The 26,229-nt window shown below is 40.7% G+C and overlaps 1 protein-coding gene across 5 annotated transcripts in view; it reads left to right on the forward strand.

Moving 5' to 3' along the window:
* Positions 1 to 559: 559 nt before the first annotated feature.
* EFHC2 (EF-hand domain containing 2) overlaps positions 560 to 26,229 on the forward strand; it is a 240,422-nt gene continuing 214,752 nt past the window's right edge. For 3 of the 5 annotated variants that reach the window (XM_061410374.1, XM_061410378.1, XM_061410379.1), the window contains exon 1: positions 560 to 652. In XM_061410374.1, the coding sequence (XP_061266358.1) occupies positions 584 to 652 (69 nt within the window). In that variant the 5' untranslated portion in view covers positions 560 to 583. Of the gene's footprint in view, positions 653 to 691; positions 1,925 to 26,229 lie in introns of those variants that run through there. The other 2 variants (XM_061410377.1, XM_061410376.1) reach the window with 2 other exon arrangements.

Below are 26,229 nucleotides of genomic sequence, written 5' to 3' on the forward strand. Positions count from 1 at the left end.
CAAATGATTGTTCAAAATGACACAATTTGGTAATAACTTTTGTTGAAAGGATGTAGATGAAAGGGGACTTTCTTAATTGGTTTAAAGATTCTGGAGATCTAGTATAGTTGAATGTGTGAACAATTCCACCTTTAGATATGTAGCCTAGATAATCTCCAAAGAAACAGGAGAGGGTTGCTCTCTCCAGCATTGATAACTAGTGAAAAATTGGAAAAAACCTCATAGTCATCAACAGATGACATCAACAGATGGATCAGTGATTTGTGGTATAATCATACAATTCGTTTAAAATGAATGAAACAGCTACATGTGTTAAGATGTAGAAATCTCAAAAACAAAATCTTAGGTGAAAAAAGCAGGTAGCAGAAATTCATAGGGTGAAATTTATAAAGACAGAAAATCCATAATGTATATTTTTAAGGAATAAGAAGAGAGAGAAGAGAGTTACTGCCCTGGGAGAATTGGTGGGCATTTGAAGAGGGTCAAGTAAAGGCGTGATTACATTGCAGTACCACAAAAGCCACCATTAGAACGGGCAGCTAATAACTGGCGAGTGGAGAAGGTGGAGGAACGCTTCCCGGAAATGGCAAAGCCTTCCACACGTCTCTCCCCCACTGAACCAAGCCCTGAAAGACAAGAAGGGGTTACCCAGGTGAGAGATGGCAAGGAAGGGTGTTTCCAGCAGATAGTGAAATTTGCAAAATCTCAAAGGCCAGAGACTGTAGAGTTTGGTTTAGAAACTGTCAGTGATTCCTCGGAGCTGGAGTAGAGGAACGGGGCAAAGAAAGGGATGGAGGGCGTTCGTGGGCACCTACTGACATAGGCTCTGACCAGGCTAAGGAATTGGCCTGCCTCGTGATAGCTAGAAGAATATTGAAGCTGAAGAGTAACAGGTGCACCATGAATTATATAAGAGGATGGCTCTGGAGGCAATATTAGTTGTTTTGTTTCTGTTTTAAAAGAAAACCAGACAAGAAATAATAGGGTCTCGACTGAGACAGAGGATGTGGTGGCTGAGAGTTACCCGGAGTGTCCAACCAGTAGAGTAGGACTCGGGGAGGGAGTAGCTGTAGGTGTGGGGAGAGGAGCCGCTGGCTTGGGTATCTTGGGTGCCTGATGGAGTGACAGAGGCCACTTTTTGTGCCACCTGACCCCGCCCTTGGCCACCATGACTGCACCAGGAAGGAGCATCTTAAAAAATGTTTCGTTCAAACGGAAAAAAGTACAGAGGAAGAACTGAGGATGATGGTTACCGCTAAATGGATTTTCTTGGTGGTAGTGGTGGTGGGGGGCGGGATGGGAGACGCTTGGGGTTTGTGTGGCTTGGGATTCATCCGGAACGTTTTAATTACAAAGTAAAAGCTGATGTAAATGTAACGTGCACTGGTGTTACATTTCTGTGAGGACACGGGTGTCATTTTATTTTCTGCACTCTTCTGTATGAACTAAATTTAATAACCAAATGGCGAGAAACAGAAATCTGCAAGAAACAGAGGAGCTTCAGTGCAGGAAGGGCTTTGAGCTCTATCAAAGGGTTAAAACAGCAAGCAGCGGGGGCGGGGAATGGTGCGGTAGACAGCCTTTGTGTGTGCACAACGCTTGTGGAGAGAAAAGCCTCCGGGGAGACCGGTACCCGGCTAAGTGGGTGGGGTGGGCGGGGGGAGGCGCCCGCGCGGAGCTTCCGCCTAGCCCCGCCCCGGTCCCGCCCCGGTCCCGCCCCGAGCCCCCGGCCCGCGGAAGCCCCTCCTCCTTCCGTGACACTGTCTCCGTCTCTAGGTAACGTGGAGTGGGGGTGAGGGGGGGCTCAAACAAAGCGGCCGAAAGGTGGCCGCTGCCTGCTGACTTCTTTTCTCGGACCCTTGACCCTCGGACGCTCGAAGCCATGGCCCTACCGCTGCTGCCTGGCAACAACTTCAACCGTAATGTGAGTAGAGAGGGCACCCGAGGTCAGAGGTCCCAGCCAAAGTTTGGGGTCCAGGTGTGGCCACTACCTTGGCCTCCTAACGCTGCTTCGCCTTCTGTGGATTGGGCACAGCTTGGGTCAGACTTTGTAGGCTCTTGGACTACCTCCCCTTCCTCTGTCCAGCTGCATCTAGATGCTTTCCCTACATTAGATACAGAAGTAGAGTCCTTATAGATGCTAAGACCCTCGCAGGTAGGGTTGATGATAGTCATCGATGAGCGTTGAAGGTGTGCCAGGGGCTGTGCTTTAAACACCTTACACGGCATTAGATGCTCCCAACAGCCCTTTGTATCAGCTATTTATTTTTATTTTTTTAATATAAATTTATTTTAATTTTTAATTCCTATTTTACAGTCGAAGAAACTGAGGCACAGAGCGATGAGTCAGTCACTCACTGGCCAGAGCTACACAGTCTCAGTGGTGAAGCTGGGTTTCCTCCAGGCAACCGGTCTCCACAGCCCAGGAACCTAATCACTCTCCTTAATACCCTTTGTCAAAGAGTTTGTTATTAAAGTGAAGAAACCTGGCACTCTCAAGGCTGGTAGGGGGCGGATAAGGGTTCCACTGGCCTATAAAGTTTGATCCTAAATGTTACAGAGAGCAGGATCCAAACTTGTAGTCTTTCTTCATTTAGGATTGGGAATGGTTCATTTCAAAACAAGACTGAAAGTACCAAACAACACAACATTAAAAACCCTGAGCACGCAAGAACTTTTGCCAATAAATACCATCTTCTTTAATCCAGAACAGAAAAATGATTCAGGTTTTTGTTTGCACTGGTCCCTACTCTTTACTTGGGTTTTCCAGATGTATCTGTAAGAAGGGAAATTGATGGAACCACTCAAGGTATTTGTGTAAACCTCTGGTAAGTTTAGAAAACAGGCTGCAGATTGAAGCATTCGACTTTATGGATGCTGAACAGTGTCTGTATCCAAGTTGTTGGCCCTAAGGTGCTAGTTTTCTTGTAGCTTCAGGCCAGTGCATTCTTACCCCTGCAGGTTGGCTGGTCAGTTCAGCTTGTTTCTTGACCACGGGTTTGTGCTTTCTCGGCTGATGGATAGAGGCTGGCCTTCCATCCTAATGTTGCCCTTCGGTAAGATTATTGTTGTTTAGTTGTGTCCAACTCTTTGTGACCCCATGGACTGTAGCCTGCCAGGCTCCTCTGTCCTTAGGATTTCCCAGGGAAGAATACTGGAGTGGGTTGCCATTTCCTACTTCAGGGGATCTTTCTGACCCAGGGGTCCCACCCACGTCTCTTGTGTCTCCTGCATTGGCAGGTGGATTCTTTACCACTGAGCCACCTGGGAAGCCCTTGGTAAGATTAAGCCAGTCACAAATTAAGTAAAACCCCTGAAAGGCAGGGCATGAAAAAGGATTCCAGAAATAAAGAAACATGCTGTGTAAAAGTAATTCTAATCAAAGTTGAATGTAGAGCCCACAGCTTTGGACATAGCAACACTTCAGATCCTCAGCTCTCACATACAGTGATTAAGAGTGGGAAGAACAGTGGTTGGATGAGATATTTTAAAATCTGTAAGGCTGTACTGAGTGTACTTTTGCTTTTTTAAAGTTTTTTTTTTTATTGTGAAGTATAACACATGTACAGAAAAATGCACAATGAATGCTTATAGAATGGATATCAAGAAGGAAAATATTACCAGGACTCCCAAAACATCAACCTTGACTAGAGGTGCCAGATTTAACAAGTAAAAATACATGTCCCAAATAGTGCATGGGATCTACTTATATTAAAAGATTCTCTGTTGTTTATCTGAAATTCATATTTAACTGAGCAGCTTGTATTTTACATGGCAACCCTACCTATGACCCTTTCTGGTCATTACACCTTCTCTATTCTCCGAAGGCAACTACTCTTCTGGCTGCTATCACCGTAGTTTGGTTTGGCTTGCTTTTGAAATTTGTGTCAATGGAAATGTCTGGTTTTTATTCTTCTGTGGCTGGCTTTTTTTTTTAAGCTCAGCATTATGTTTGTGAGATTTGTTCATGTGTCTGTCTGTAGAGATAGTTTGTATGTTTTCACTGCTCTAGAATATTCTACTGTATGGGTGTTGAAAGTGAAAGTGTTAGTCCCTCAGTTGTGTCCAACTCTTTGCAACCCCAAGGACTGTAGCCGGCCAGGCTCCTCTGTCTATGGGATTTCCCAGGCAAGAATACTGAAGTGGGTGGCTATTCCCTTCTCCAGGGGATCTTCCTAACCCAGGAATTGAACCCAGGTCTCCTACATTGCTCCCAAGATTCTTAACCATCTGAGTCACCAGGGAAGCCCTGTATGTATACAGGAAGATACTGTATGGGTATGGCATCATTTATATACAGTTTACTCTTGAGAGATTAGGTTTGTTTGGGGTTATTAAAAATAGTTTGCTGTGACTGTTGTTCATGTCTCTGAGTACAATTGCCAGATCAAATAGTATTCTTTTTTTAAAAGTCAAGTTCTTTTTTTTATATAATTTTAAAATTTCTCACATGGCATTCTTGGGTTCAGATTTGATAGATGCTGTCATAGTGCTTCAGTTCAGTTCAGTCACTCAGTCATGTCCAACTCTTTGTGACTCCATGGACTGCAGCACGCCAGGCTTCCCTGTCCATCACCAACTCCTGGAGCCTACTGAAACTCATGTCCATTGAGTCGGTGATGCCATCCAACCATCTCATCCTCTGTCATCCCCTTCTCCTCCTGCCTTCAATGTTTCCCAGCATCAGGGTCTTTTCAAAAGAGTCAGTTCTTTGCATCAGGTGCCCGAAGTATTGGAGTTTCAGCTTCAGCATCAGCCCTTCCAGTGAATATTCAGGACTGATTTCCTTTAGGATGGACTGGTCATAGTGCTTATATAAATTTAAATTTCCACCAGCATTTTATTTTCCTGTTGGATCACAACAAAGTGTGGAAAATTCTTTAAGAGATGGGAATACCAGACCACCTTACCTGCCTCCTGAGATACCTGTGTGTAGGTCAAGAAGCAACAATCAGAACCAGACATGGAACAACAAACTGGTTCCAAATTGGGAAAGGAGTATGTCAAGGCTGTGTATTGTCACCCTGCTTATTTAATATATATGCAGAACACATCATGTGAAATGCTGGGCTGGACGAAGCACAAGCTGGAATCAAGATTGCTGGGAGAGATATCAATAACGTCAGCTACGTAGATGACACCACCATTATGGCAGAAAGCAAAGAATGAAAAAGCCTCTTGATGAAAGTGAAAGAAGAGAGTGAAAAAGCTGGCTTAAAACTCAACATTCAGAAAACTAAGATCATGGCATCTGGTCCTGTCACTTCTTGGGAAATAGATGTAGAAAAAGTGGAAATAGTGACAGATTTATTTTCTTGGACTCCAAAATCACTGCAGATGGTGACTGCGGCCATGAAATTAAAAGACACTTGCTCCTCAGAAGAAAAGCTATGACCAACCTAGACAGCATATTAAAAAGCAGAGGCATTCCTTTGCCAACAAAGGTCCATCTAGTCAAAGCTATGGTTTTTCCAATAGTCATGTTTGGATGTGAGAGTTGAACCATAAAGACAGCTGAGCACCGAAGAATTGATGCTTTTGAACTGTGGTGCTGGAGAAGACTCTTAAGAGTCCCTTGGACTGCAAAGAGATCAAACCAGTCAATCCTAAAGGAAATCAATCCTGAATATTCATTGGAAGGACTGATGTTGAAGCCAAAGCTCCAATACTTTGGCCACCTGATGCAAAGATCTGACTCATTTGAAAAGACCCGGATGCTGGGAAGGATTGAAAGCAGGAGGAGAAGGGGACGACCGACAGAGGATGAGATGGTTGGATGGCATCACTGACTCAATGGACATGAGTTTGAGCAAGCTCTGGGAGTTGGTGATGGACAGGGAAGTCTGGTGTGCTGCAGTGCATGGGGTCGCAAAGAGTCGGACACAGCTGAGCTACTGGACTGAACCATATTCTAACACTCAATTCTGTTAGTCTTTTGAATTTAATTATTATTTATTTGTTTTTAAGGTAATTTTATTTATTTATTGGCTGTGCTGGGTCTTCATTTTTTTGTTGCACATGGGCTTTTCTGTAGTTGCAGTGAGTTGAGGCTATTCTTCAGTTGTAGCGCACAGGCTTCTCATTGCGGTGGCTTCTCTTGTTGCGGAGCACGGGCTCTAGCATGCATGGGCTTAGGTGGTTGCAGCTCCCAGGCTCTGGAGCATGGGCTTAGTTGCCAGGCGGTATGTGGGATCTTCCTGGACCAGGGGTGGAATCGCTGGATGGGTAAGGCAGATTCTTACCCATCAGGGAAGCCCTGAATTTTAGTTATTTTGATCAGTGGGTGTAGTGCAGCTCTCTAATTTTAATCTGTGGTTCTCCAATTTCTAGTGAAATTGAGCACATTTCACACATTTTTTGGTCCTTTGGATAGTTTCTTTCATGTGGTGCCTATTTGTCTTTTGTCTAATTTCTATTGGGCTGCTTGTCTTTTTCTTAGTGATCTGTAGGAGTTCTGTATAGATTTTGGATATGACTCCTTTGTATGTGTTGTAAATATCTTTCAGTCTGTGGTTGGCCTTTTTACTCTCTTAATGGTGTTTTTGATGAAGAATTTGTCCTCAATCAAATTAGTACTTTTTGTTTCCTATTTGAGAAATAGCTCCTTACATGAAGTTCATGATGATATTTGCCTGTGTTATCTTCTGGAAATCTGATTGTTTTTACCTTTCACATTTCGATCTATAATCTAACGTAACACATTTGTAGGTGTGTGTGTGAAAAGAGGTAGGGGTCAGGTTGTATTTTTCTGCATGTAGCTATTCAGTTAACCCAGACCATTTGTTAAAGAACAAAATTATGAGTAAATTTTAAAGAGCTTATTGACTTTATTCAGTGATTCATGAATCAGGCAGATGGAAAGGAGCTCTAAAGAGCTATACAAGGCAAGAGATTTTGGGAAGTTTTACTAGGCAAAAAATTGGATTGGTTATTGTAAGGTTACTTTCCTTATAGGGAATGGCAGGGGTTTATCAGGCAGATAATGCTGATCAGGAGATTCATGGTTGACTGGTTTAAGATTCTATTTCTAGGAGAGCTGAAACTGTAACAACATTAAATTTCAGTTTGGTGACAGGGGGCTTAGCATAAGCAACTCCATTTGGGTCCTGTTGTCTTTAACACATTTTTGGAAATGGCCAACTTTTTTCCAGTTCTCTGTAGAGCTACATTTCTCATAAATCAAGTATCCAAAATATGTGTGGGTCTGCTTTTAGACTTGTGAATGTATTTTTAAAAAGTATTTATTTACTTTATGCTTTAGACAAATAGGAGTGTGTGTGTGTGTGAACTAGGGAGTGATAGTATACTTACTGGATGTCTTAGGCTGTCCTTCTACAAATCAGTATTTATATATTGAGTATCCTAGTATGTGCCCAAAGCAGGTGGCTACACTGAAAAATTGTTACACTAGCCTTGGGACTAAATGTGCTATGTGTTGCCAAAAAATTAATATTTTTTAAAACTTGCACTTAGATAAAAGGTTGAATGCTGTCTGGCACAGATTGGTCACAGAGTCCTAAAGCCAATTCTGGCCTTTTTATCCCTGCCTCCTTCCTGCCTGTTACAGAGCTCTGCTTGCTGAATTAAATTATTGAGAGAAAAACCTTGGCCTCCTGGAGATAGCATAATTATTGGCTGTTTGGGTTTAAAATTATAACACAAGCTAACTAACTTTCACTGCTTTTTCTTAGAAATTGAAAAAAGAACGTACTCCCCATCTTAATTAGTTGCTGGCCTGGAGAATCCCAGGGATGGGGGAGCCTGGTGGGCTTCCGTCTATGGGGTCGCAGAGTCAGACACGACTGAAGCGATTTAGCAGCAGCAGCAGTCAATCATGAGCAATAGATTGATTTCTGTCCACAGCCAGGTGATGTGCAACCTCTCCTTTCATCTCTGAAGGACAAGAAGTATTGTTCTTTCTAAGATACAGGCATTTGTATCACTGATGATGTTCACATTATTTTAAAGTGAATTAATTAATTAAACCTAGGGGAAAGATCACAATTTCTGACACAAAATATCCTTTTTTTTTTTCTCCCAAGAATTTACATGCTGGATTTGTATTAAGCTAAGAGAATCTCAGGCATATTGTCAAAAATGATAGGCTATTCAAGTTAAAAGGCACAGTTTCAGTCAGAGCTGAAAATCCCTTCTTCTGCATTTTGGACAGATGGTTGTGTAGCTGATCCTGAATGCCTCTAATGAATAATGAGGAGCACACTTTCTGTTTTTCATGAAGATACCCCACCACCATCTTAGGAGAGTTTGTTGTAAATAGTCCATCCTCTATAAATGTTGTAAACAGTTCATCCTCTGATTTATAATGAAGCAACTGTTTCCTTAATAAGAAAAAGGAATTATTTGAATTTACGACAGTAAAATAAAACAAATTTAGAATTTGTCTCTCTTGTAGAAATACCTTGAATATTCTTATCCAGACTAATGCACAGAGAAGGCAACGGCACCCCACTCCAGTACTCTTGCCTGGAAAATCCCATGGACGGAGGAGCCTGGTAGGCTGCAGTCCATGGGATCACTAAGAGTCGGGCACGACTGAGTGATTTCACTTTCACTTTTCACTTTCATGCATTGGAGAAGGAAATGGCAACCCATTCCAGTATTCTTGCCTGAAGAATCCCAGGGACAGAGGAGCCTAGTGGGCTGCTGTCTATGGGGTTGCACAGAGTCGGACATGACTGCAGCGACTTAGCAGCAGCAGTAGCAGCAGCAGACTAATGCAAGCCTCCATATTAACATAGGAAAAATCATTCTCTGGGAAATTGACCAGCAATTTAAATGATAAACAGCTGAGAGAGAAAAACTATGAGTAATACATAGTACACATATTGATTTCATCATGTGGTGTTAGCTAAGTTAATTTAAATTTATCTCAGTGACAAAATCATAAAACAATCACTTTAATCACAAGGTAGAGGGTTTTCCAGCCTAAAATTCTGCCTACAGATTCCTGACTATGTTCTTAGTGGTCAATTCCATGGCCTTAAAATAACCTGCATCAGGTCCAAACCTCTTAACTTGGCACCGCAGGCCATTAGAGTTTGTCACTCATTTTGTGAGATCAGTGTAATGAATTATGACCAGGACTTAGAGAAAAAAGAAAAAAAAAATAGCGTAGAATAGAATTTTAAAAAATCAGTTTATTATGCTTGGGAAGAGTAAGTATTATTTCATGAACCTTTGTGTCACATGTGTATAAGTGAACTAGCTTGCACTAAAATCTATTTGTTATTGTGGCTGCAGTCAGCGTTTGGAAACCACTCTCATTAGAGCCATCTTCACCAATTTCTTGCCTCTGACTTAAATTCTTATCTTCAACATCCTTCAAGGCCAAATCTAGTCTCTCACCATTCAGGAAGTCTCAGCTGATCCTAGTCAGTCTTTCTTAGTGTTTTTCTTTTGTTTGTTTGTTTTTGATGAAGGTGAAACTCACATAATATAAAATGAGCCATTAACCATTTCAAAATGTACAATTCAGTGGCATTTAGTACATCCACAGTGTTTTGTGACTGTCATCTCTATCTAACTAGTTCCAGGACATTTTCATCCCCTCACAATCTTTTACCCCAGGAGAACCTTTGAAATGATTTTCAGGTCTTGGGGGAACTCCTGCATAAAAATGATTTCTATAGCCCATGGTATGTTAGCAAGATCCATGAGTTGTAGATATAGTGATCCAATAATAATTGTCTCTTTTGAGTAAAGAATAATGGTTTTCTGTGGATTTGTTGATTTTGGCCAAGTAATTCACCTACTCTGTGTGATTTTCTTTTCTCACAAAGGATCTCAACTCGAATGGGAGTGCCCTAGGGGAAACATCAGGGCTTTTTTTTTTTCTTACTGTAAAATTTCCTACTTGATTTTCTCCCCTGTTTTCCTTACCCAAGTAGACCTAAAAATCCTCTCATGGTTTCTACTATAGAGGGTTGCTAGTAAGGTATGAAATGTGGTATGAGCAAGAATAGTTTTCTCCCTCATTTAAAACTAAAAAAAGGACTTTTAGCCAGGTTTTCTTGAGAAACAAACAGGTAGTTAAGCTTAGCTTACCTTTCTTTTCTTTTCATACTTTTAAAAAATTCATAAAGCAGCATGATACATTTCTGGTAAATAACTATTTTAATCCAAGATGGGCTTTACTTTTTCAAAAAAGTAGGCTTAGTTGGTTTAATTTAAATAAAGGTTGTAAGTTCACTTTACTTAATGCTGTTTATAACATGAAAATATAGACAGTGTTAAATAAGCAAAACTCCTAAAATCATACTGACAAAGCAATATGAATAAAAATATAGCCTGAGACATAATTTTATGTGAGACCTAAAAATTGTGTTTTTTTTAATGGCTGATATGATCAGGCTCAAATATTAACAGTTATACAATCATTATAATCTTGATCTCCTTGTAGACCTTTATATACATAAGAAAATATTTTTTTAAAAAACCAAAAGAATGAAAATTAGATCTTCAGGGTGAAACCTAGGCTTGTATTTTGTCATATAGACATGAAATTCTGAGTCAAATTTGAGATAAGTACATACACATTTCGTTTTCAACTGAGATGGGGTTTCTCACCTTTCTCTTGATACTTGTTAAGCAAGGAAAGCTTTGCTTATATTTGTGAGAAGTTAAAAACTGCAGCACAGTGCTCACTACTTTTGTATGAATGGCAGGACACTTGATTTTCATATAAATTTGGAACTGGTCATATGTGTGTGTTTAATTTTATAAGAAATTGCTGAACTATCTTCCAAAGTGGCTGTACCATTTTGGATTCCCACCAGCAATGAATGAGAGTTCCCGTTATTCCAAATTCTTGAGAGCATTTGGCATTGGCAGTGTTTTGGATTCTAGCCAATCTCATAGGTGTGTAGTTCTTTTTTTTTAACATCATAAATTCATTTTATTTATTTTACAAAACTTTATTTATTTTTTAAATATAAATTCATTTATTTTAATTGGAGGCTAATTACAATATTTTATTGGTTTTGCCATACGTTGACATGAATCCAGCATGGGTGTACATGTGTTCCCCATCCTGAACCCCCTCCCACCTCCCTCCCCATCCCATCCCTCTGGGTCATCCCTGTGCACCAGCCCCAAGCATCCTGTATCATGCATTGAACCTGGACTGGTGATTCATTTCACATATGATAATATACATGTTTCAATGCCATTCTCCCAAATCATCCCACCCTCGCCCTCTCCCACAGAGTCCAAAAGACTGTTCTATATATCTGTGTCTCTTTTGCTGTCTTGCATATAGGGTTATCATTACTATCTTTCTAAATTCCATATATATGTGTTACTATACTGTATTGGTGTTTTTCTTTCTGGCTTGCTTCACTCGTATAATAGGCTCCAGTTTTATCCACATCATTAGAACTGATTTAAATGTATTCTTTTTAATGGCTGAGTAATACTCCATTGTGTATATGTACAACAGCTTTCTTATCCATTCGTCTGCTGATGGACATCTAGGTTGCTTCCATGTCCTGGCTATTATAAACAGTGCTGCGATGAACATTGGAGTACATGTATCTCTTTCAATTCTCATTTCCTTGGTGTGTATGCCCAGCAGTGGGATTGCTGGGTCGTATGGCAGTTCTATTTCCAGTTTTTTAAGGAATCACCACACTGTTCTCCATATGGCTGTACTAGTTTGCATTCCCACCAACAGTGTAAGAGGGTTCCCTTTTCTCCACACCCTCTCCAGCATTTATTGCTTGTAGACTTTTGGATAGCAGCCATTTTGACTGGCGTGAAATGGTACCTCATTGTGGTTTTGATTTGCATTTCTCTGATAATGAGTGATGTTGAGTATATTTTCATGTGTTTGTTAGCCATCTGTATGTCTTCTTTGGAGAAATGTCTGTTTAATTCTTTGGCCTATTTTTTGATTGGGTCATTTATTTTTCTGGAAATGAGCTGCATGAGCTGCTTGTATATTTTTGAGATTAATTTTTTGTCAGTTGCTTCGTTTGCTATTATTTTCTCCCATTCTGAAGGCTGTCTTTTCACCTTGCTTATAGTTTCCTTTGTTGTGCAGAAGCTTTTAATTTTAATTGGGTACTATTTGTTTATTTTTGCTTTTATTTCCAATATTCTGGGAGGTGGGTCATAGAGGATCCTGCTGTGATTATGTCGGAGAGTGTTTTGCCTATTTTCTCCTCTAGGAGTTCTATAGTTTCTGGTCTTACATTTAGATCTTTAATCCAAGATCTAAAATCTAAAATCTACACTTTTGAGTTTATTTTTGTGTATGGTGTTAGAAAGTGTTCTAGTTTCATTCTTTTACAAGTGGTTGACCAGTTTTCCCAGCACCACTTGTTAAAGAGATTGTCTTTTCTCCATTGTATATTCTTGCCTCCTTTGTCAAAGATAAGGTGTCCATAAGTGTGTGGATTTATCTCTGGGCTTTCTATTTTGTTCCATTGATCTATACTTCTGTCTCTGTGCCAGTACCATACTGTCTTGATGACTGTGGCTTTGTAGTAGAGCCTGAAGTCAGGCAGGTTGATTCCTCCAGTTCCATTCTTCTTTCTCAAGATTGCTTTGGCTATTCGAGGTTTTTTGTATTTCCATACAAATTGTGAAATTATTTGTTCTAGCTCTGTGAAAAATACTGTTGGTAGCTTGATAGGGATTGCATTGAATCTATAGATTGCTTTGGGTGGTATACTCATTTTCAGTACATTGACTCTTCCGATCCATGAACACGGTATATTTCTCCATCTGTTAGTGTCCTCTTTGATTTCTTTCACCAGTGTTTTATAGGTTTCAATTGCACTCATCTTACATGCTAGTAAAGTAATGCTCAAAATTCTCCAAGCCAGGCTTCAGCAGTATGTGAACCATGAACTTCCTGATGTTCAAGCCAGTTTTAGAAAAGGCAGAGGAACCAGAGATCAAATTGCCAACATCCGCTGGATCATGGAAAAAGCAAGACAGTTCCAGGAAAACATCTATTTCTACTTTATTGACTATGCCAAAGCCTTTGACTGTGTGGATCACAATAAACTGTGGAAAATTCTGAAAGAGATGGGAATACCAGACCACCTGACCTGCCTCTTGAGAAACCTGTATGCAGGTCAGAAAGCAACAGTTAGAACTGGACATGGAACAACAGACTGGTTCCAAATAGGAAAAGGAGTACATCAAGGCTGTATATTGTCACCCTGTTTATTTAACTTATATGCAGAGTACATCATGAGAAACGCTGGACTGGAAGAAACACAAGCTGGAATCAAGATTGCCGGGAGAAATATCAGTAACCTCAGATATACAGATGACACCACCCTTATGGCAGAAAGTGAAGAGGAACTAAAAAGCCTCTTGATGAAAGTGAAAGTGGAGAGTGAAAAAGTTGGCTTAAAGCTCAACATTCAGAAAACAAAGATCATGGCATCCGGTCCCACCACTTCATGGGAAATAGATGGGGAAACAGTGGAAACAGTGTCAGACTTTATTTTTCTGGGCTCCAAAATCACTACAGATGGTGACTGCAGCCATGCAATTAAAAGACGCTTACTCCTTGGAAGGAAAGTTATGACCAACCTAGATAGCATATTCAAAAGCAGAGACATTACTTTGCCAACAACGGTCTGGCTAGTCAAAGCTATGGTTTTTCATGTGGTCATGTATGGATGTGAGTGTTGGACTGTGAAGAAGGCTGAGCGCCGAAGAATTGATGCTTTTGAACTGTGGTGTTGGAGAAGACTCTTGAGAGTCCCTTGGACTGCAAGGAGATCCAACCAGTCCATTCTGAAGATCAGCCCTGGGATTTCTTTGGAGGGAATGATGCTAAAGCTGAAACTCTAGTACTTTGGCCACCTCATGCGAAGAGTTGACTTATTGGAAAAGACTCTGATGCTGGGAGCGATTGGGGGCAGGAGGAGAAGGGGACGACAGGGGATGAGATTTCTGGATGGCATCACTGACTCGATGGACGTGAGTCTGAGTGAACTCTGGGAGTTGGTGATGGACAGGGAGGCCCGGCATGCTGCGATTCATGGGGTCGCAAAGAGTCAGACACGACTGAGCGACTGATCTGATCTGATCTGATATATAGGTATTTTGTTTCTTTAGGTAGATGTATTCCTAAGTATTTTATTCTTTTCATTGCAATGGTGAATGGGATTGTTTCCTTAATTTCTCTTTCTGTTTTCTCATTGTTAGTGTATAGGAATGCAAGGGATTTCTGTGTGTTGATTTTATATCCTGCAACTTTACTATATTCATTGATTAGCTCTAGTAATTTTATGGTGGAGTCTTTAGGGTTTTCTATGTAGAGGATCATGTCATCTGCAAACAGGGAGAATTTTACTTCTTTTCCAGTCTGGATTCCTTTTATTTCTTTTTCTTTTCTGATTGCTGTGGCCAAAACTTCCAAAACTATGTTGAATAGTAGTGGTGAGAGTGGGCACCCTTGTCTTGTTCCTGCCTTTAGGGGAAATGCTTTCAATTTTTCACCATTGAGGATAATGTTTGCTGTGAGTGTCAAATATAGCTTTTATTATGTTGAGGTATGTTCCTTCTATGCCTGCTTTCTGGAGAGTTTTTATCATAAATGGATATTGAATTTTGTCAAAGGCTTTCTCTGCATCTATCGAGATAATCATATGGTTTTTATTTTTCAATTTGTTAATGTGGTGTATTATATTGATTGATTTGCAGATATTGAAGAATCCTTGCATCCCTGGGATAAAGCCCACTTGGTCATGATGTATGATCTTTTTAATGTGTTGTTGGATTCTGTTTGCTAGAATTTTGTTATGGATTTTTGCATCTATGTTCATCAGTGATATTGGCCTGTAGTTTTCTTTTTTTGTGGCATCTTTGTCTGGTTTTGGTATTACGGTGAAGGTGGCCTCATAGAATAAATTTGGAAGTTTACCTTCCTCTGCAATTTTCTGGAAGAGTTTGAGTAGGATAGGTGTTAGCTCTTCTCTAAATTTTTGGTAGAATTCAGCTGTGAAGCCGTCTGGTCCTGGGCTTTTGTTTGTTGGAAGATTTCTGATTACAGTTTCAATTTCTGTGCTTGTGATGGGTCTGTTAAGATTTTCTATTTCTTCCTGGTTCAGTTTTGGAAAGTTGTACTTTTCTAAGAATTTTTCCATTTCTTCCAAGTTGTCCATTTTATTGGCATATAATTGCTGATAGTAGTCTCTTATGAGCCTTTGTATTTCTGTGTTGTCTGTTGTGATCTCTCCATTTTCATTTATAATTTTACTGATTTGATTTTTCTCCCTATGTTTCTTGATGAGTCTGGCTAATGGTTTGTCAATTTTATTTATCTTTCAAAGAACCAGCTTTTGACTTTGTTGATTTTTGCTATTAGCTCTTTTGTTTCTTTTGCATTTATTTCTGCCCTAATTTTTAAGATTTCTTTCCTTCTACTAACCCTGGGGTTCTTCATTTCTTCCTTTTCTAGTTGCTTTAGGTGTAGAGTTAGGTTATTTATTTGACTTTTTTCTTGTTTCTTGAGGTATGACTGTATTGCTATGAACCTTCCCCTTAGCACTGCTTTTAAAGTGTCCCACAGGTTTTGGGTTGTTGTGTTTTCATTTTCATTCGTTTCTATGCAAATTTTGATTTCTTTTTTGATTTCTTCTGTGATTTGTTGGTTATTCAGCAGCGTGTTGTTCAGCCTCCATATGTTGGAATTTTTAATAGTTTTTCTCCTGTAATTGAGATCTAATCTTACTGCATTGTGGTCAGAAAAGATGCTTGGAATGATTTCAATTTTTTTGAATTTACCAAGGCTAGGTTTATTGCCCAGGATGTAATCTATCCTGGAGAAGGTTCCATGTGCACTTGAGAAAAAGGTGAAATTCATTGTTTTGGGGTGAAATGTCCTATAGATATCAAATAGGTCTAAATGGTCTATTGTATCATTTAAAGTTTGTATTTCCTTGTTAATTTTCTGTTTAGTTGATCTATCCATAGGTGTGAGTGGGGTATTAACATCTCCCACTATTATTGTGTTATTGTTAATTTCCCTTTCATACTTGTTAGCATTTGTCTTACATATTGTGGTGCTCCTATGTTGGGTGCATATATATTTATAATTGTTATATCTTTTTCATGGATTGATCCTTTGATCATTATGTAGTGTCCTTTGTCTCTTTTCACAGCCTTTGTTTTAAAGTTTATTTTATCTGATATGAGTATTGCTACTCCTGCTTTCTTTTGGTCTCTATTTGCATGGAATATCTTTTTCTAGCCCTTCACTTTCAGTCTGTATGTGTCTCTTGTTTTGAGGTGGGTCTCTTGTAGACAGCATATATAGGGGTCTTGTTTTTGTAGCCATTCAACCAGTCTTTGTCTTTTGGTTGGGGCATTCAACCCATTTACATTTAAGGTAATTACTGATAAATATGATCCTGTTGCCATTTACTTTATTGTCTTGGGTTCAAGTTTATACACCCTTTCTGTGTTTCCTGTCTAGAGAAGATCCTTTAGCATTTATTGAAGAGCTGGTTAGGTGGTGCTGAATTCTGTCAGCTTTTGTTTGTCTGTAAAGCTTTTGATTTCTCCTTCATATTTGAATGAGATCCTTGCTGGGTCAGTAATCTGGGCTGTAGTTTATTTTCTTTCATCACTTTAAGTATGTCCTGCCATTCCCTCCTGGCCTGAAGAGTTTCTATTGAAAGATCAGCTGTTATCCTTATGGGAATCCCCTTGTGTGTTATTTCTTGTTTTTCCCTTGCTGCTTTTAATATTTGTTCTTTGTGTTTGATCTTTGTTAATTTGATTAATATGTGTCTTGGGGTGTTTCACCTTGGGTTTATCCTGTTTGGGACTTTCTGGGTTTCTTGGACTTGGGTGGCTATTTCCTTCCCATTTTAGAGAAGTTTTCAACTATTATCTCCTCAAGTATTTTCTCATGGCCTTTCTTTTTGTCTTCTTCTTCTGGGACTCCTATGATTCGAATGTTGGGGTATTTAACATTGTCCCAGAGGTCTCTGAGATTGTCTTCATTTCTTTTAATTCATTTTCTTTTTTCCTCTCTGATTCATTTATTTCTACCATTCTATCTTCTACCTCCCTTATCCTATCTTCTGCCTCCGTTATTCTACTGTTGGTTCCCTCCAGAGTGGTTTTGATCTCATTTATTGCATTATTCATTAGATATTGACTCTTTTTTATTTCTTCTAGGTTCTTGTTAAACCTTTCTTGCATCTTCTCGATCCTTGTCTCCAGCCTATTTATCTGTAACTCCATTTTTTTTCTAGATTTTGAATCATTTTCACTATCATTATTTGGAATTCTTTATCAGGTAGATTCCCTATCTCTTCCTCTTTTGTTTGGTTTGGTGGGCATTTATCCTGTTCCTTTGCCTGCTGGGTATTTCTCTGTCTCGTCATCTTGTTTATATTGCTGTGTTTTGGGTGGCCTTTCTGTATTCTGGCAGTTTGTGGAGTTCTCTTTATTGTGGAGTTTCCTCGCTGTGGGTAGGGTTGGGTGGGTGGCTTGTCAAGGTTTCCTGGTTAGGGAAGCTTGTGTTGGTGTTCTGGTGGGTGGAGCTGGATTTCTTCTCTCTGGAGTGCAATGAAGTGTCTAGTAATGAGTTATGAGATGTCAGTGGGTTTGGTGTGACTTTGAGCAGCCTGTATATTGAAGCTCAGGGCTATGTTCCTGTGTTCCTGGAGAATTTGCGTGGTATGTCTTGCTCTGGAACTTTTTGGCCCTTGGGTGGTGCTTGGTTTCAGTGTAGGTATGGAGGCATTTGATGAGCTCCTATCAATTAATGTTCCCTGGAGTCAGGAGTTCTCAGGTGTTCTTAGGATTTGGACTTAAGCCTCCTGCTTCTGGTTTTCATTCTTATTCTTACAGTAGCCTCAAGACCTCTCTACCTGTCACTTCCAGGGTGGTTCCCTCTGTTTTAGCTTCTTCTGTTTGCTGGTCTCTTCAGTGTCTAATTTCCGCCCTGACACAAGGGGGCGGTGGTGGACACTTTTTTAGGCTCACTTGTTCAGTCGTGCTGTGGGGAGGGAGGAACCCTGCAAACAAATAACACTGGTGTCTGTGGGGAGTGCTCGCAGTGTCTTGACCATACTGGTTTTGTCCTCACTCACGGTGTGTGTGCTTTCCCTGTCTACACTGCTTAGGCTCTAGGTTGCTCTGCCGGGAACTGTCTGAGGCCGGCCCTGGGTTGTATGCACGTCCCAGGTCTAAGCTGCTCAGGTTCAAGTACTCAGGTACTCCACAAAGGCGCAGACTCAGTTGGGCCTGTGTTTTGTGTCCTTCCCATGTTCGAGCAGCTCAGCTAACCAGGTGCTTGGCGGGCGCAGTTGCTACGACTTACCGCCTCCCCATCCCTGCCGCTCAGTTTTCTGGGTGTACAACTGGCACACCTTCTCAGGCGGATGTCAACCATCCAGAATCCCAAGAAGTCTTTGTTGGCAACGAAGCCTGCTTGCAGTTTGGTATAGGATGCCTCTCTGGGGCCGTGATTGCCCCCTTCCAGCTCTGGCTGCCCTCGCCTGCTTGTCTCCAGTGGGGGATGGGCCAGTCTGCAGCCAGCTAGCTCTGCTCAGTCCTTTGTTCTGTGAGCAGGCCTGGAGGTGTCTAGGGTTAGGGCTTTTTGCTGTATAGCTATCCCACAGTCTGGTTTGCTATCTCAAGTTAGTTCCCTCAGATTGCCCTTGGGGCATTCAGGCCCTGTCCTTACTCTAAGCAATGCAGCCTGCGCCTCCCTGCCCAGCTCCTGCTTGCTAGTGGTGGATGCAGGTGTCTGTGCTGCTTCTCCCCTGGGAGTTACCGTTGGGCATGTAATCTGTGGTTTTTAATTATTTATTTATTTTTCCTCCCAGTTTTGATGCCCTCTGAGGTCCAAGGCTCTCCACAGACTCACCAGTGAGAGTGTTTCGTGGTGTTTCGAAACTTCTCTCTTTTTAAGACTCCCTTTCCAGGACAGATCTCTGTCCCTACCTCTTTTGTCTCTATTTTAATCTTTTATATTTTTTCCTACCTTTTTTCGAAGACAATGGGCTGCTTTTCTGGGTGCCTAATGTCCTCTGCCAGCATTCAGAAGTTGTTTTGTGGAATTTACTCAGCGTTCAAATGTTCTTTTGATGAATTTGTGGGGGAGAAAGTGGTCTCCCCATCCTATTCCTCTGGCATCTTAGGACCGCCACCCTCAGGTGTGTAGTTCTTGATTTAAACTTTTATTTCCTTAGTGGCTTAAGAATGATGTTGAATGTCTTTTTGTGTCCTTATTTGCCATCCATATATCCACTTTGGTGAAATGTCTGTTCATGTTTTTTGCCCATCTTTCATTGGATCATTTCCTTACTGTTGAGTTTTGAGAGTTCTTTATATATTCTAGATACAAGTTGATTGTTGGATCAGTTCAGTTCAGTCGCTCAGTCATGTCCAACTCTTTGCGACCCCATGAATTGTAGCACGCCAGGCCTCCCTGTACATCACCAACTCCCGGAGTTCACTCAAACTTATGTCCATCAAGTCAGTGATGCCATCCAGCCATCTCATCCTCTGTCATCCCCTTCTCCACCTGCCCTCAATCCCTCCCAGAATCAGTCTTTTCCAATGAGTCAACTCTTTTCATGAGGTGGCCAAAGTACTGGAGTTTCAGCTTTAGCATCAGTCCTTCCAAAGAAATCCCAGGGCTGATCTCCTTCAGAATGGATTGGTTGGATCTCCTTGCAGTCCAAGGGACTCTCAAGAGTCTTCTCCAACACCACAGTTCAAAAGCATCAATTCTTCGGCACTCAGCTTTCTTCACAGTCCAACTCTCACATCCACACATGACCACTGGAAAAACCATAGCCTTGACTAGATGGACCTTTGTTGGCAAAGTAATGTCTCTGCTTTTGAATATGCCATCTAGGTTGGTCATAACTTTCCTTCCAAGGAGTAAGCGTCTTTTAATTTCATGGCTGCAATCACCATCTGCAGTGATTTTGGAGCCTAAAAAAAATAAAGTCTGACACTGTTTCCCCATCTATTTCCCATGAAGTGATGGGACCAGATGCCATGATCTTCATTTTCTGAATGTTGAGCTTTAAGCCAACTTTTTCACTCTCCTCTTTCACTTTCATCAAGAGGCTTTTTAGTTCCTCTTCACCTTCTGCCATAAGGGTGATGTCATCTGCATATCTGAGGTTATTGATATTTCTCCCAGCAATCTTGATTCCAGCTTATGCTTCTTCCAGCCCAGCGTTTCTCATGATGTACCCTACATATAAGTTCAATAAGCAGGGTGACTAGATACAGCCTTGACGTACTCCTTTTCCTATTTGGAACCAGTCTGTTGTTCCATGTCCAGTTCTAACTGTTGCTTCCTGATCTGCATACAGGTTTCTCAAGAGGCAGATCAGGTGGTCTGGTATTCCCATCTCTTGAAGAATTTTCCACAGTTTATTGTGATCCACACAGTCAAAGGCTTTGGCATAGTCAATAAAACAGAAAGAGATGTTTTTCTGGAACTCTTGCTTTTTCCATGATCCAGTGGATGTTGGCAATTTGATCTTTGGTTCCTCTGCCTTTTCTAAAACCAACTTGAACATCTGGAAGTTCATGGTTCACGTATTGCTGAAGCCTGGCTTGGAGAATTTTGAGCATTACTTTACTAGTGTGTGAGATGAGTGCAATTGTGTGGTAGTTTGAGCATTCTTTGGCATTGCCTTTCTTTGGGATTGGAATAAAAACTGACCCTTTCCAGTCCTGTGGCCACTGCTGAGTTTTCCAAATTTGCTGGTATATTGAGTGCAGCACTTTCACAGCATCATCTTTCAGGATATGAAATAGCTCAACTGGAATTCCATCACCTCCACTAGCTTTGTTCACAGTGATGCTTTCTAAGGCCCACTTGACTTCACATTCCAGGATGTCTGGCTCTAGGTCAGTGATCACACCATCGTGATTATCCGGGTCATGAAGATCTTTTTGTACAGTTCTTCTGTGTATTCTTGCCACCTCTTCTTAATATCTTCTGCTTCTGTTAGGTCCATACCATTTCTGTCCTTTATCGAGCCCGTCTTTGCATGAAATGTTCCCTTGGTCTCTCTAATTTTCTTGAAGAGATCTCTAGTCTTTCCCATTCTGTTGTTTTCCTCTTTTTCTTTGCATTGATTGCTGAGCAAGGAGAGATAAGAAAGCCTTCCTCAGCGATCAATCCAAAGAAATAGAGTAAAACAACAGAATGGGAAGGACTAGAGATCTCTTCAAGGAAATTAGAGATACCGAGGGAACATTTCATACAAAGATTGTTGGATATGGGGTTTACAAATATTTTCTTCCAGTCTGTGGCTTGAATTTTCATTCTCTTAAAACAAGGCTAGAAAATATGTATACATTTTTAAAGATAAAATACCACATGAATCCACACTGATATTTGAAATGCTAATTAAGGATTACAGAAATTTTGTTTAACTTCTTTGATTCTTTACTTACATCGAAAATCTTGACTCATAAAGACATTACCATAATTACTTGCTTTTGTGCTTGCATGTGTGTCTGCTTGGTTGTTTCTGACTCTGCGACCCCATGGACTGTAGCCCACCAGACTCCTCTGTCCATGGAGTTTTCCAGGCAAGAATACTGGAGTGGCTTGCCATTTCCTACTTCAGGGGATCTTCCTGACCCAGGGATCGAACCCACATCTCCTATATCTCCTGCATTGCAGGCAGATTCTTTACCACTGAGCTACCTGGGAAGCCCAATTATTTGCTTTATCTGACCATAAATAAGAGGCTTCCCTGGTGGCTCAGACAGTAAGGAATCTGCCCACAATTCAGGAGACCCAGCATCATTAGTCATTCAGTTCAGTTCAGTTCAGTCACTCAGTCGTGTCCGACTCTTTGTGACCCCATGAATCACAGCACGCCAGGCCTCCTTGTCCATCACCAACTCCTGGAGTTCACCCAAACTCATGTGCATCGAGTCGGTGATGCCATCCAGCCATCTCATCCTCTGTCGTCTGCCGGGGTCCAGCCCCGGTGGATCCAGGGAATTCGAAGCAGGGACCAGGAAACAATAGATCAATTAAGTGTTAATTAAAGATATGAAGAGTGGTTAAATAAGGATAGCTCAGCAAAGAAATTCAGTGGAGAAAAGAGGCTGAAAAACTTGGTTTACATGGAAAGCCAATAAAATTCCAAGACAAGGAATTTGCGTCACCTACATAGGCCACAGGCGTCCTCCCATTCTCCCAAAGGAGAGGAGACACTAAGGCCTCCCCGGTCAGATCTTAGAAGCCCAGGCATAATTAGTAGGCTTGACGAGCCTCCATGTTCCAGATGGGAATTCAGCCTGAAAGTGAGAGAAAGGACAACATGAGGAGACGAGTCTTTCTAGGAACTGATCCCATTCTTTATTTTCCAGGGTCCGCTTTTATACACAGAGATGTAATACAAAAGTCACGCGGGGTCAGCAGTCCTGACTTTTATCAAAATCAGGTGCTTCATACAAATGTATACAAAGGTCTTAGGGGTGTTACATCATCTTCTGGCCAGGGGGCCTGCTAACAATTTATGACCCTCTCCTTGTGACAGTGGTCAGTCAACCAGAACACTTATTTTTCCAGGGGTGATTATTCTTAAAACAGACGCCACCTTCCGAAGGCACCAGATAAAGTTACATTCCTTATAGGGTGAGGGTGTAGTGGGTTTTAATTAAGGAAAGAATTTGCTTAGCCTAAGGTCTAATGTGATTAATATCAAAGGTTAATACTTATTTCTTCTATATATTCATTAATGTGTATAAGGGGCAAGGGATATGGAGATGTAGCAGCAAATCTTGGCTCAACAATGAAACCCTCCACCAGTATAATTCCTAACTAGCCCACTAATACTATACTAATAATTTTCTAACTTCTCAAAATAATCTGTTTTTAGAAGGTTTAAAGCATCTTGTGCCTCTCACGGTTGGGAGGCTGTGAACAATCACATGTGGCTAGACAAACCTGTCAGGCAGGCTAGAGAACCTTCAGAGGAGTTTATAGGTTGAAACACTCCTGTCACGCCCAGGAATTATTATTAACTGGAGCTGTAAGTTAACTCTTTTTCAGAGAGAGGTAGTGGGGGACAGCCCCCCGTAAAGTCAGAGGTGTAGATGAGAGCACAATGCAGTAAAGTAGGCAGACTCTGGTTTTGGGGGCAGATGCTCGAGAATTTCCAGGGGGACTCCTGAGGCTCGATCACGCCTTTGCGTATGCCGAGCCTCCTTCCTCATGACCTTTGCCATGGGCAGAGTTCCTCACGCTGGCTCCCGGCAGTCGTCCTCTTCTCCTCCTGCCCCCAATCCCTCCCAGCATCAGGGTCTTTTCCAATGAGTCAACTCTTCGCATGAGGTGGCCAAAGTATTGGAGTTTCAACCTCAGCATCAGTCCTTCCAATGAACACCCAGGACTAGTCATTAGAGAAGTGTAAATTAAAACCACCATGAGATACTGCTTCATACCCACAAGTGTAGCTATAACAAAAAAAAGGTAATACCAAGTGTTGATGAGGATATGTAGTAATTAGAACCCTCTTATACAGAAGAGTCTGCAGTTGCACAGAAGTTTAAACATGCAGTTACTATATGACACAACACTCCTAATTATATACCCAAGAGAAAAGAAAGAATTTATTCACAAAAAAATGTGTACATGATTGTTCATAATAGCATTATTCATAGTAGACAAAAAGTAGAAACAACCCCAATGTCTGTCAATGGTAAATGGGTAAACAAATGTGGTATATTAATACAGTAGAATATTATTTAGCCATAAAAAGGAATGAAATACTGATACATGCCACAACATAGATGAACCTCAAAAGTATTATACCACATATGATATGTAAAAGACTCCATATTATATCACCTTATTTATGTGAAATGTACAGAATAGGCAAATCTATAGTAACAGAAAGATGAATAGTTGCCTAGATGTATGTGTGGATGAAGGGAGGAAGTGGAGAGTGACTGCTAATGGGTATGGGTTTTTGTTTTTTTTTTTTGATGATGAAATTACTCTGAGATTATGACGAAGATTGCACAATTTTGTAATTATAGTGAACTCCATTGAATTGTATATTTTAAATGGGTGAACTTTACAATAGACATTTATTTTGCTTCCATAGCTTAGCTATTGTAAATAATTCTGCTATGAACATTGAAAAAGTGAAAAGTGAAAATGTTAGTTGCTCAGTTGTGTCTGCTCTTTGTGACCCCATGGACTGCAGCAGCCAGGCTCCTCTGTCCATGGGATTTTCCAGGCAAGAATACTGGAGTGGGTAGCTATTCCCTTTTCTAGGGTATTTTCCTGACCCAGGGATTGAACCTGGGTCTCCTGCACTGCAGGCAGATTCTTTACCATCTGAGCCACTGAACATTAGGGTGCAGGTAATCTCTTTGAATTAGTGTTTACATCTTCTTTGGATATATGCCCAGATAAGGAATTAATGTTCAAAATATATAAACAGCTCATATAACTCAATGTATTAAAAAAAAAACCCAAATAGTCTGATTTAAAAATGGGCAGAAGCACCTCAGTAGACATTTTTCCAAAGAAGTCATACAGATGGCCAATGAGCACTTGAAAAATATCCTCAACATTGCTAATCATCAGGGAAATGCACATCAAAACCACAATGAGATATCACCTCACATCTGCCAGAATGGCTATCATCAAAAAGACCACAAACAACAAATGTTGGCAAGGATGTAGAGAAAAGGAAACCCTTGTACACTGCTGGTGGGAATGTAAATTGGTTCAGCCACTATGGAAAACAGTATATGGAGGTTCCTCAAAGATGCTAAAAATAGAACTACTATATGACATATAAATTATACCTCATGAAACTGTTAAAAAAAAAAAAAAAAAAAAACAGCCAAAGAAAGGAGTTGGTGGGGGTGTATTGCTGGACAGTCAAATGATCGGTGTTTACTGTGCCAGATCACAGGATTGTTTTGATTTACTTTTCAGTTACTCGTTCCTGTTAACTTTTGAAATGTCCTTGAAATCACATGATTTCAGACTGAGCCACTTTGTTTGAGAGCATTTTTTTTTTTTTTGCCATGCTGCATGGGTTGTGGGATCTCTGTTCCCTGGCCAGGGATTGAACCTGGGGCATGGCAGTGAAAGCACCTAATCCTAACCACTGGATCACTAGGGAGCTCCAGATTGGGCTACTTCTTGTGACTGCTGTTCATACTTTGGAAATGATGTAAAACTCTTATTGCTATTCCTAAATATTAATTTTCATTTCAGAAAGCAAAGTCTCTTTGCCTATTCAGGTATCAAATATGTGATTTTGGTTATTTTTGTATTCTGTCCTGAACTTTATAGTGACTTAATCTAAATTATCTCATATGGTAAGAAGTCTAGAGATGTGACAGTTTTAGGTTTAGACAGTGGATGATGAACGTCATAAACGGTTCAGATTCTTTTTATCTCTCCATTTCACCATCTTCAGAATGTTGGGTTTTCTATCTTAGGCTTGTAACTTCATGGTTGAAATATGGTTGCCTCAGTTCCAGACATCACAACTTCCTATAACCATGTTCAAGACAAACAGGAAGGAGGGATGGGGTAAGGCTCTTATATCAGAAAACAATGTGTTTCCAGGCTGCCAGTAGGTTTCTGCCCTACATCTTATTATCTAAACTTCAGTCACTTGGCTATCCTTTGCTACAAGGAACATTGGGAACTTGGTTTTTCACCATCTATTTTTGGAGCTGGGAAAGAGAAAAGGGAACAAACAGTGGCTGTTGGGAGCCAGCAAATTTTGTTTGCCACACCAGCCACAGACTCAGTACCTGTGAGTCTAAATGCTCTTCTCAGCCTTAGCATCCCCTTCTTTGAACTTTTTTGTTTTTAAATTATACAGGTAACGTGAGTATATTGGGGCTTCCCAGGTGGCTCAGTGGTAAAGAATCCACCTGACAATGCAGGAGACCCAGCCAGGTTTGATCCTTGGGTTGGGAAGATCCTCTGGAGCAGGAAATGGCAACCCACTCCAGTATTCTTGCCTGGGAAATCCCATGGACAGAGGAGCCTGGCAGGCTAGAGTCCCAGGGGGTCGAGAAAGAGTCATACATGACTTAGTAACTAAACAACAGCATGAATATATTATTAATATCATTGTAAAAATTCAAACAATACCATCTTTTCTTAACTATGTTCTTTTTCATAATGAAAAACAAACCTAACACTTCAGTTAAACCGGTGAGCTTACTATCTATGTTTTGAATATATTTTGGACT

The sequence above is a fragment of the Bos javanicus genome, chromosome X (genome assembly GCF_032452875.1).
Source record: "Bos javanicus breed banteng chromosome X, ARS-OSU_banteng_1.0, whole genome shotgun sequence".
Taxonomy (NCBI): domain Eukaryota; kingdom Metazoa; phylum Chordata; class Mammalia; order Artiodactyla; family Bovidae; genus Bos; species Bos javanicus.